The 12,200-nt window shown below is 42.9% G+C and overlaps 1 protein-coding gene across 2 annotated transcripts in view; it reads right to left on the minus strand.

Moving 5' to 3' along the window:
- Positions 1-2,816: 2,816 nt before the first annotated feature.
- Positions 2,817-12,200, minus strand: part of SHMT2 (serine hydroxymethyltransferase 2) — a 96,010-nt gene continuing 86,626 nt past the window's right edge. For both annotated transcript variants that reach the window (XM_068265157.1, XM_068265156.1), the window contains exons 11-12: positions 12,065-12,172; positions 2,817-3,233 (exon numbers count right to left, since the gene is read on the minus strand). In XM_068265157.1, the coding sequence (XP_068121258.1) occupies positions 3,106-3,233; positions 12,065-12,172 (236 nt within the window). In that variant the 3' untranslated portion in view covers positions 2,817-3,105. The remainder of the gene's footprint in view (positions 3,234-12,064; positions 12,173-12,200) is intronic.

The raw sequence follows: 12,200 nt of genomic DNA on the forward strand, positions 1-12,200 counted from the left end.
GCAAAACAGGGGACTACCTGAAACTATGAAAAGATTTGTTGGGTGAAAGTTTCTATAACCCCTTACATAATTTTGCCAATCAACCTCATTCCTGTGCAGGCTTGACCAGTTAATTTGTTATAATCCCGGCGAAGCCTATTGCTGCAATGGCAACATTCCACCTTCATCCAGTCCTGCATCTATTGCTAGCTTGTTTATACACAGGAGAAGAAAAATCTCAAAACATACAAGGGGACCCACTCTAATCTCAGCCATGTGAATGCATTTCCCCAACAAATAATTGTCAGTCCCCACAGCTAGCATGTACCAAGCCTATGTAAATGCTAGACCTGAAAATTACTTCTGGAAACTCACAGGAGTAGGATCGGGGTAAGAGGAACTGAGGGATTCTTATCTTTGTACTGTCTACCTCAGATTCTCCCCCCAAGCAAATAGATGGCAAACGCTACATCACCGTGTTGTCTGCCGACAGAGGATCCGCCATGGCTTGTGACAGCAACCGCTCAGCCGGCGTCTCTGTCTCCTCCATTATACTGGAGTGACCCGGAAGTACTGCATACTTAAGCTTTTGCTGTGACCACTTCCTACGGCTGCTGGAGGACGGCGTTGCCCATATACAAAAATCTGGTCGCCGTCTGATCCAAGCCATCTCCCCCTCCTCGTCAGATGACACTCTGTGCCCGCGCGCACTCACCCCACAAACTGCCCGTCTGGCGGAGCTAAGTGAGATCATAAGCGGCCCTTCAGGATGATTACTCAGAGTACGGAAGGGGGGAGATCCCCAGCGTCATAACACACACAGACATGATGAATACATGGGAACAGAAGCACTATGTTTAACTATTGCAGGCAGGATAAACTTCCCAACACCTGATCACAGGCCAGGATGGGATCTTATCCCAAACACACTGCTCTGCATAGCTACACAAAGTCGCAAAATAGAAAAATAAACTACAGCTGTCAACTATGTGTCCTCGGCAGGCCGGAAACACAATATACTGAGGGTAGCAGGGGGTGGGGGCCTTTTAAACTACTTGTCAATTGTGTTTCCCTTGGAGGAGGAGCCTGGAGTCTCTCCTTTTCCTGCCGTACACTGAGATGGTTAGAGAAAGTATGTACGTATCTAGTATGCTTAACAGGCTACAAGAGTACTGTGGCATACAGTAGATGGTTTAGTTCTCCAGTGGTTCAACCCCTTCTTGGCTGGCAGAACACAAAAGGGTATCCTTGGGGCCCTTACTCTCCAACCCTGTACCATTAAAATATGGTGTACCCCAGGGCACAATATTATCCACTTTACTGTCCACAATATACATGCTGCCACTTGGAAAAATACAAAAAAAACTTGGCCTGAAATATTGCTATGCTGATGACACCCGGCTAGATTTATCACTCAAACCTGGTGTCACAGATCATACTCCACCATTAAACACGTGCTTAGCTGAGTTTCAGGAGTGGATGAATAATAACTGGCTAAAACTAAATGCTGACAAGACTGAGGTTCTTGTTATTGAAGGTTAGGGCTCAACAGCAAAGCAGCTCCAGCCTCAATCAGCACCACTAAGAGCCTGTACACACTGAAAATCGCAAGCGCAAATGCAGTTTTGAGGCCATCTTTTCCTAGGTTCCTGATTGTTTACCTAAAAAACACAATTAAAATCGCATGCATTGCACTGTTCATGCATTTTTTTCAAATGCAGCACTTAAAAAGCGCAGCAGTCACTGTGATTGAGTTTTCTAAAAAGTACCCGTACAGGTCATCACAATTTTCACATCCATGCTTATGGGGCTGGAGGAAGCTCCAGGTAAGTAAAAAAACAGCAGGAAGACTGAGTCTCTAAACACCTCATACCTCCAACGGATCGTCCAACCCTAGTTCATGCCTACATCACATCAAGGCTGGACTACTGTAATATTCTCTATACAGGCCTTCCAAAGACCTGCTCCGCCTACAGTTGGTACAAAATGCCGCCGCAAGGCTGTTAACTAGCCAACGCCGCCACTGCAACATAACGCCAACCATTTGATCACTCCACTGGCTACCGATAAAATTGAGAATTCTATTTAAGATTGGCTTATTAACATTCAACTCCTTGCACAATCTGGACCCTGGATACCTGAAAGACTTATTGCAACTACATCACTCCCCCAGCCACCAATATTAGATCAAAAGGATGGTATACCTACCTTAGTCACCCCCAGAGTACATCTCAAAACCTTTGGAGTCAGAGCCTTTCAGTCATGCTGCCCCTTACACTTTGGAACTCTCTGCCACACCCAATCAGGACAGTTCCATCCCTGGAAGCATTTAAGTCCAAACTTAAAATTCACCTCTTTAGCCCGGCATTTATGAACACATGACTATTTCCTCTATAACACAGTCCAGCCTGCAACCTTGTCTTGATCTGACATAACTATGCGCTTTGAGTCCTATGGGAGAAAAGCGCTTTACAAATATTGTTTTATTGTATTTTAAAGGTTAGTTTTCTGCTATAGGGCTATTTTAAGGACTGTTTTTATTGACCGAATGCTGACAAGCTCAAATCCCTCCTTAATTTCCTGCTAGAACCTTGGTGAGAAAAACAGCCTCCACACAGCCCATCTCCTTTAGCAAGTCACCCTACTCACAGTTCAATTAGGTTTCGTTTCTAAATCTGGATTATTGGTGGATTGGACTGAACATGTAATCAGATTGTAACACGTTTGAGCACCTTGAGATTGCTTTAAAAATGTGATAAAGCAGGTGAAGATATACCAAACACTGGTGGTGCACAGGGATGAAATGGCAGATCATGAAGTGAATCCAGAGACACAAATGATGTTATTGCTTTTATTGATAAATCATTAGACACTGAAGTCTGCAGATGTTACAGACATTCACTGTCGCTGCTACATTGGTCCTGTCTGCAGTCCTTTCTACTCAAAGTACGACTGAGAATTCATGCTGGTATTACGCTGCACCATAGCAAACAGAGGGGAGATAGGTGATGGATGTATAGAGGATTTGTAATGCATAACAACTAAAAAAGGTAAAGTAGAGGATGGAAAGAATGAAGGAAGAATAGGGAGGAATGGAACAGCTTTCTTCACTGGATTTATCTGGTTCTAGCGTTCCTCAAATCCTGGCATAGGGAAGGCACGGGCAAACTTCTCTACACGCTGACGCAGATCAGCTATCCGCTGCACAGTGTCTTTGTCCTCTAAAAGAAAGTTCTTGAAGTCTTGGAGTTTGGCTAAAAAATAAATAAATAAAAGTGTTTACTGACATTAAAACAAAACATGAACAAATGATACATTAAAAAAATTAGGAAAATTAAGAAAAGAGAACAGTACATACAAACAATGCCTAAAGACCACTTCCTTTAATTTCAAGGAGCATTTAAAGAGAATCTGTATTGTTAAAATCGCACAAAAGTAAACATACCAGTGCGTTAGGGGACATCTCCTATTACCCTCTGTCACAATTTCGCCGCTCCTCGCCACATTAAAAGTGGTTAAAAACAGTTTTAAAAAGTTTGTTTATAAACAAACAAAATGGCCACCAAAACAGGAAGTAGGTTGATGTACAGTATGTCCACACATAGAAAATACATCCATACACAAGCAGGCTGTATACACCCTTCCTTTTGAATCTCAAGAGATCATTTGTGTGTTTCTTTCCCCCTGCAGCTATCTTCCACTGAAGTGTCAGGCTGTTTCTTCCTGCAGAGTGCAGACAGCTTTGCCTGTATGTAATTCCTCAGTATGTGAAAGCCCAGCCAGCTCAGAGGAGGATTTATCCAGCTTGTAAAAGATAAGAGAGAAGAGAGAAGCTGCCCTAATCTAAATAATACACAGGCAGTGTGCAGAGAGGGGCCTGGAGGGGGGAGATGCATCACAGAACCACAACACTGAAGAACTTGGCAGCCTTCCAGACACAGGCTGACAAGTCTGACAAGAGAGAGATAAGTTGATTTATTACAGAGATGGTGATAGTAAAACGTGCTGCAGTAAGCCAGAACACATTAGAACAGCTTTTGGAACTTGTAGGATGATAAAAAACAGGATGCAATTTTTGTTACAGAGTCTCTTTAAAGTAGATTAAATCAAACTCTGTTGCAAGAAACAATCCCATCCAGCATCATACAGCGATGCGCAATTACAAAATTACTCTGGCGCACGTGCAAGAGGGCGGAGGTAACGTGTGCAAGCTGGTGCTGGTCTTTTCCCCTGTCGATTAGCCTCCTCACTCAAGAGCATACATGTCAAGTCTGGCTTCCAGATCCATCAAATTCAGCCTGCAAGCGGTTTCCCCACTTTGCATAATATTTTACCTACTCCAGAACAGTGTTCCCCAACCCTTTCCTCAAGGCCCTCCAACAGTGCATGTTTGTGGAAAGTCACAGAGGTAGTTAATCAGCTCTGTTGAGACACTAATTACCTCACCTGTGAAAGTTTGTGGTTTTCTGCAAAACATGCACTGTTGGTGGGCCTTGAGGACAGGGTTGGGGAACTCTTCTCTAGAGCACCAGGGAAACTATGTGGTGGGTAAAGCCCAAGGTCATAAGGTAAGCCATATAGGGAAGGTAGTGTAGTGGGGGTGTCTCAGCACCTTGCAGGAAAAAAATATAGGAGACAAATACGGGAGCCCAATAGTGTAGTATATTAGTATGCGATTGAAAAAAGGAATTTCAATAAATTACTACTCACAAAAGGAGGTTGCAAGGGCAACCAACCGTAGGAAGCAGGTGGAGACCATAAACCCAACTCCACTCGGGGTAGTCCCAGCCGGGATCTGGATGTGGTCGCTCTCCTTGAAAAAGTAGGGACAGGTGTCCACTGTGGGGCACCCACAGGTGGTCTGTCACCACCCCTCAAACACAGATTGTTTGGGGGTATAGCTATGCACAATTGAAGGTAAAGAGGCGCCCTGGTTGAAATAAAAGCATCTAAAAACAGCTTAAAATCGAGGAAATAATATGAGGTGGCTTACCTCAATAACGAAATCCTTGTATATGACAAAAGATTTTTATTTAGCACAGGCAACGCGTTTCGCGGGTCCCAGCCCGCTTCATCAGGCCAATAAAAGTGCCAAATGAACAAGTCGATACGGCAAAGGGAGCCTCTAATGGAGACTCTGAAGAGTTGCAATATATATCAGCTTTGCTAATCTCGGCAGCTGCAGTAATGAGAGCTCACTGAGAGGTGGATCAGGTGTTCAGAGGGTGGGATGACATCACATAAGATGATGACTTCCGCAGGAAGTGATGTCATCCCACCCTCTGAACACCTGATCCAAAAAATAAAAATCTTTTGTCATATACAAGGATTTCGTTATTGAGGTAAGCCACCTCATATTATTTCCTCGATTTTAAGCTGTTTTTAGATGCTTTTATTTCAACCAGGGCGCCTCTTTACCTTCAATTGTGCATATAGGGAAGGGAGGGGGAAAGCATTGGACACCAAGGAAATGTGTGTGGGGTCACTAGACATTAGGGAACGGTTTGGGGGTGGGAGGGCAACACTAGACCCCAGGGGACTGTATAAGGGAGGGGGACACTAGAAAACTGTACAGGGGAGGGAGGACCACTAAACCCCAGGCAACTATATAAGGGGAGGGGTGAGGGGCATTAGACATTGGGCAGCATTCATTTAGGAAGGTCCATAAAATCATTTTGTTTGGTAAAATACCGCATTCGGTATTTTACACTTTTTTCCCAAATTCACAAAAGATTTGCCGCATGAGGCAGAAGTTCGGTTAATTTACCAAACAAACATGCATCAATTCACTAAGCCCTGCTCGGTAAGTGTCACTTACCAGCTGTGGAGCAGGTCAGTGGTGAGGCAGGGAGCTTAGTGTAAGAGTCAGGGTTTTCTGTCCAGTGCATCTCTGACATCCCTTTAGATGTGCTGCAGCCACCAGGGGGAGCTCTTCTGCATGCCAGAATTCAGATTTTCACATCTAAAGGGATGCAGAAAAGCCTCAATGTCACCTTCCTCTGCTCTGCGAGAGTGAAGACCCACCCGATACCCTGCAACATTAAAAACAGGGCTGTGTGGCTCTCCCTATTGGCTGCCTGGCTCTCCCTAAAGGCTGTCTGTCAAATCTACCGCACAAAGACAGCATGGAACGAGTGAGTTATCAGCTGGTAAGAGCTGGCGAAAAATATTGCAATTTCTTGACATTTCTTGAGGCAATTACCACACGAGGCGATAATTTACCTCACTAGTCTAATTCTAATTTTATGCGCGGTAAGTGAATTGGAATTTGGGAAGGTGATAGGTAAAATCAGCTGTTTTCAGCATTACTGAATGCGGTATTGCTTAGTGAATGCTGTGCATTGAAGTTGGCTTATGACTTGGCCCCATTCATGCATTCTTTCCCACTACGCATTTGACTTTGGAAGCTCTGCTCTAGAGTGAGGAGGCACAGTCCCTCCAGATCACCACTGCAACTGCATTTTCACATCCTAGGCACACTGGAAAAAAGGAAGTCCTAGGGGACGTGGGTGGTCGTGAAAATGGATTGTAAAAATTTAAGGTTACCAGTAATTTTTTTGAGGTAACCATTAGTACTTTTTGGTGTAACTAATCTTTTACAGCAGAGGGGAAACAGACTATAATTCCACTTAAAGCGATAGGTTTTCTTTTAATAACGCAAGTTTATTTAACACAAAAACTAATCAAGGCTCTTATACAGTCCACTACAGAAACCTACTTTTATAAGTAAATCATTTACTTTATCTGTTGGGCATTACCATTAGGATTGCAAGAAAAATGCCCCCCAAAAATGTTGTGCCTGAGATATTTTACAGCATTCCTAACATGACAAAGTAAACAGAGGATGACACAGAAAACGTATACACTTTGCTGATGCTCCCTCCAATTCATTAATACTGAAAAAACCAGCAAACACCGTCATGTAAGCAGGATATAGTTGTTGAACACAATTTTGCTGAACTACAAAATAAGAAAAATGGATTCTCTTTTCTATTTTTTAGCCCCCACATAAAAACGTGATCTAGGGTCTGTAGGAAGTAATTGTTTGGGTTCCCACAGACCACAGTTTATTTTACATTTTACATGATCAGGAAGTGGTTTCCAATAAACTGAAAAACAAAAAGAATGCTGTTATGCAAATATGTATTCAGCTTTAGAGCATCTAAAGTAATCCTTTATTCTTGCTCTAAAGGAGAATGAACTTAAACAGCTAAGTACATTTATTAATTTGCTTTTTTTCTGCCCTTGAGAAACTAACATGCCGGTGCAGCAGACTGCTCCCACCCCCAACCAGGGCCGGTTCTAGACTCTTGAGTAAGTAAGGTGGAGGGTGCTCGGTGGGGTGAGGGTTATTTTCACCCGCAGCTTACCAACGTATCGGGGGTCCCCACTGTCCCCAATGTTCCTATAGTGCAATCATTTAATCAAGTAGGTAGCGCTGGGATTCTTCAGTTGTATTAAAACACTTTTTAATTGGGGTTTGTCAAATAAACATAAAATATAGTTGGTTCTAGACTCTGGGCTGCCCGAGTTAAACTTATAAGGATGCAAACACCCCCCTTCCCAATTTGGAATGATCGTACAGCACCCTTCAATTTACTCTGCTTCATTAAATGTTCTCAGTCAGCAAGGGAGCATATGCAACAACTTGAAACATAACATGCTGCAGCTCAACACAATAACACACTGGTTGGCTGGGAGTCTGTGATAAACAAACTGCTCACCCTCAGCCAGTCGGCCATACTCCATTCCTCCTCAGTCAGAACAGCAGTGCCACCTCCCTTCTGCTGTGCAAGTCAAATAAAACACTGCTGCCCTCCTGCCCCCCCCCCCCCCCCCCTCCTCACTATCAGACTCCTCACAGCACAACAAGCTGCTTTCCCCCCCAATGATGACCTCTTCACCTCACTCTCTCTCCTCTCGCTCCTCCTCCTACTCTGACTGCATGCTGTAAATGGAAACATACAGTACAAACATGCCGATCCTCCAAGAAAAAAAGATGAAGCTGGCACACCTTTGTATTCTGGGTGCTTGATGTAGTAGCCAGGCAAAGCTACTTAGTAGAGTCAGATAGTTGCAAAGTACATCAGCACACCAATCTTTAAGATGCAACACACATTTTATTGTGCAACGTTCCACATATCAGCCTACAATTGTTTCGGGGGCCACACAGGATCCCCCTTTCTCAAGGCATGTGGAACCACAACTACCTGATCTTGTAATCTCTGCACCTGCTGCAAGAGTTTCACTTTGCTTCATGAGAGAACCAGCCTTGGCCCAAAGATCCTCTTATTAGTCTGTGGGAGAGGGTTTGTGACATCACAGCCATTATTGGGCAAGTCCATAAAAGTAAAAATATCACAACCAAAACTACCACAAACAAGTACAATGTATCACAATGAAAGGACTTTAGTTACGCTAAAAAAAAGCAGTATAAGTATAAGGAGCACACCACAAAGACTCTGGCCTTATAGTGCACAACAATTCTGATGTAATGGTAAAATTGCTCCCATTTATGTTAACTCGCACATTATTGCTGGCTAGGGATGGTCAATGAGATGAAAATTATTGCCAATGAATGCAGGACTATGCAAATTCTGTATGCAAATTTCCAAAGCTTAAAACTAGAGAAATCAAATAACCCCAAATTTTACCTTGGCAGGATTTCATTGGTCCATTTTCAAGCTGCACACATTTGCATGGATGGTTGGCGCTGGCCTAGGTACAGGGCTATAGCCTCTTTTCCACAAACGCTTGTCAAGAACGTTATCCTTTCAGCTGCATTTACATGCAACCAAATAGTACTGTGGGGTAGAGGCACCCAAAAATACTGTAGGTAGTGTAAATAAATAATAATGGGGAGGGAGCGGTCTTCCTAACGTCATATGTAAGAACTCAAAACATGGTAAACGTACAAAGATAAAATTATTTATTCAGCACGATTAAAAGGAAAACGCATTTCACGGGTCTCAGCCCACTTCTTCAGGTAAATACAAGTGCCTTTAAAATATGGTGACAAGCACGGACGCAAGAAAAATGTCTTCCTTTTTAGGCATCCATGGTTGTGACCATATTTTAAAGGCACTTGCATTGACCTGAAGAAGCGGGCTGAGACCCATGAAACACGTTGTCCTCTTAATAGTACTGAATAAATAATTTAATATTTTTTCATTTACTCTGTGGTTTGGGTTCTTACACCTGGAGTGGTGAAGACGCCTCCCTCCACCTCATTTTTTGTTTCACTACACTACCTATTTTTGAGCGCCTCCACCCCCCAGTACTATACATTGCATATCATTTTGGAGGTGTTCACCTCTGGGTGTGGTGTTATCTACAACCAAGAATGACCAAGCAGGAGTGCAGTACCTATAGAAACCGGAATACATAGCGGGGATGATTATTTCTCCATAGGCGATATACGGTGGTTGCAGGGACTGCAACCCACCTTTGTGAGTATAAATACTCTTACACCACAATCTAACATCTAATACTCCCACAATACTGCACCATTTGGGTCCTGGTCTCTCCTTGTCATACCGGTGACCATGGTATCTCCACAGTGGCCACCTTTTCTGCATGCAGCCAAATGGTAGAGTTTTGTAACACCTTGTGTATCACGTTTGATGGAGGCGCCCAGACTTTTTCTTATGTTATATAAACAAAAGCATCTGCACTCCCATGTGTGAATGGCATGCAAGGTACAGGATAATTAGGTCATATAGCAAAGAGGAACCTGTACATGAAAGCTGTGCCACCAATTGACTGTACAAATAGTAAGACGCTTTCTTATATTGCTACAAGGCACTGTGTATTGACCTGAGGCGGCAGGCTAGTACCCGTGAAACGAGTTGTCCGTTTTGAATAAATAATTTCCAGTTAAACTGGTATCCTATTTTCCGGTGAGGTAATGAAATACCTCCCCTTTTATATTTTTAATTGATCTTATGCCAATAGAAAACCACTATTTTTATACTCCGGGCGCCTCCATTCCCACTCATTACCATTCAGACCTCCCTTGGAGGTAATAGGTTTATCCAAAACTACACTTTAGGAGAGCGACCATTCGGTACCTGGCAGGACGTAGAAAGCTGACCGGAGTTGGTTTATTTCCCATAAACCTATATGGTGGTTGCTGGGGTCTGCAACCCAATTTTGTGAGTATAAATCTATACACTTACAATATTCTCAAACTTGATGGTACTGGACCATTGGGCTCCTGGCCTCTCTCTGCTTACTACCTAGGTGTCCCAGGAATACGAGCTCACTACAGGAAACACCGAAACCCTCCCACCTTTGACAAACGGCGGTGGTGAAAAACCATCTCATGTCGCGTCTGAGCACAATGCAACTACATAGTTGCCGTTTATTCTTGTAAAAGTTCGTATTTTACAATAATTGTATGATATTCCCAATGCATAAATTAACTTTATAGTTCTTATTAGAGATGACTTAATTATATGTAATAACCACAAGCTGTTTTTTAAAGATAATTTTTACAGTGATAATTTGTTCAATAAATAATAAAACAGAAACAAGGCCCATTAAAAAAGAAAGCCAGAATGAACAGCCAGTACAGTATTGCTATCCCGTATCACAAATAAATTACTTAGAAACACATTCAGCACAGTGCATGAGTTACACAGCACTACCTTCAGGTTCTCATTTATGTCAACAATACAATCTCTATGGCTGAAGGTGGCCATACATTTTTTACAATTCTTTTCAATTCAAGGATTACAATACATTTTTCTGATTGATTATAACAATTGAAAAATCTGACCAATGTATCACACAAGTTTTCAATTTAAAACAGTGTCATAAATTTTTCCTTTAAAAGATGTGCTTGTGGCTTATTTTCGGGGAGGTCTTATATTTTGTGGGGGAAGCCGGAACCCCCTTCTATAAAGCCAGTGTATATAGCCAGAGCCCTCTAATGTATAGTTACTCTCTCCCCCCCCCCCCCCCTGCTGCCGACACTTTACCCTCTCCGCACCCAGTCCCCACCTCTACGATAGGAAGTCGGATCCCCGTGTTCCACTGCCGGGCGGCATACTTTACACTGCAGATCATCAGTGGCCAGCAATTAAGGCAGCTAGACTTGCACAGCAACAGTGCCGCCATGTACAGGAAGTGATCGGTTTATTTCCTGTATACGGCGCTGTTTCTGTGCAAGTCTAGCCCCCTCCACCACAGGTCACTGCTGATCTGCGGTGTGAAGTATGCGGCCGGGCAGTGGAGCACAGAGATCTGAATTTCTAGAGGAAGGGGGGCCGGGAGCCAGAGAGGTAAAGGCAGAGAAGTAGTAAGGGTGGGCTTTCACTGCCACTAGGGCTTATTTTAGGGTGAGGGTTTATATTTCCAGCATGCTTGAAATATAAGCTAGAGCTTACTTTCGGGGAGGTCCTGATTGAAAACTGCTTGGGTGTAGATATTAAGAAACTGACAATCTACCCTAAACTAGTCATAAAAATTGATCAGAGAAATCTACCACTCCCAATCAACTTATATCGAAAAAAATGGGAAATCTGATCTGATTTTTTTTTTTCTCGAAAAAAAACAGGCTTTCGATTTTTCAGGAAATCTGTTTTATCGAATTACAATAAAATGATCTGATTTTATGGCATCATGTGTGCTGGTCTTAAGGACCCTTCCCTACATTCACCCTGCGGGCAATACAGGTAACCAGTGAAGCGCACAGTACTTACGAATCTGTGCTTCTCCCCGATGCGGCTGTTGTTTCTATTCATTATAATGAATGGAAATGGCAATGCCTTTTCTAATCTTTGTCGGCAACCATGTGTTGTGATTCCACAATGAATCGCACCACATGGATAGTAACGCACAAGAGGGCAAGGGCCTTAGGACTTTTCCGCTAATTAAACACAATTCAACATATCTAACTTGCACATCATCTTTATACTGTATTAATCCAAAGTTTGTTCCCGAAGAATATTGTGAATATTGCGCACAAGAACACTCGCTCTTCAATATTGCCCATTTTAAAACACTGCAAAAACTTCACTTGTACATTTCTTTCAGCCAGAGACACCCTTATGAGGACATAAATTCAGAGGTTGTCACTTACATGTTTTACTCTTCACATCCAGCCCAATCTGGATCCCTTCATCAATAAAATCAACCACTTTCTCGAAGTCGGCCTCTCTGAAATTGCGGGATGTGAGCGCAGGGGCACCTTTTAAAACGCAAAAGAAAATTGCAAA

This window comes from Hyperolius riggenbachi, chromosome 2 (assembly GCF_040937935.1).
Source record: "Hyperolius riggenbachi isolate aHypRig1 chromosome 2, aHypRig1.pri, whole genome shotgun sequence".
Taxonomy (NCBI): domain Eukaryota; kingdom Metazoa; phylum Chordata; class Amphibia; order Anura; family Hyperoliidae; genus Hyperolius; species Hyperolius riggenbachi.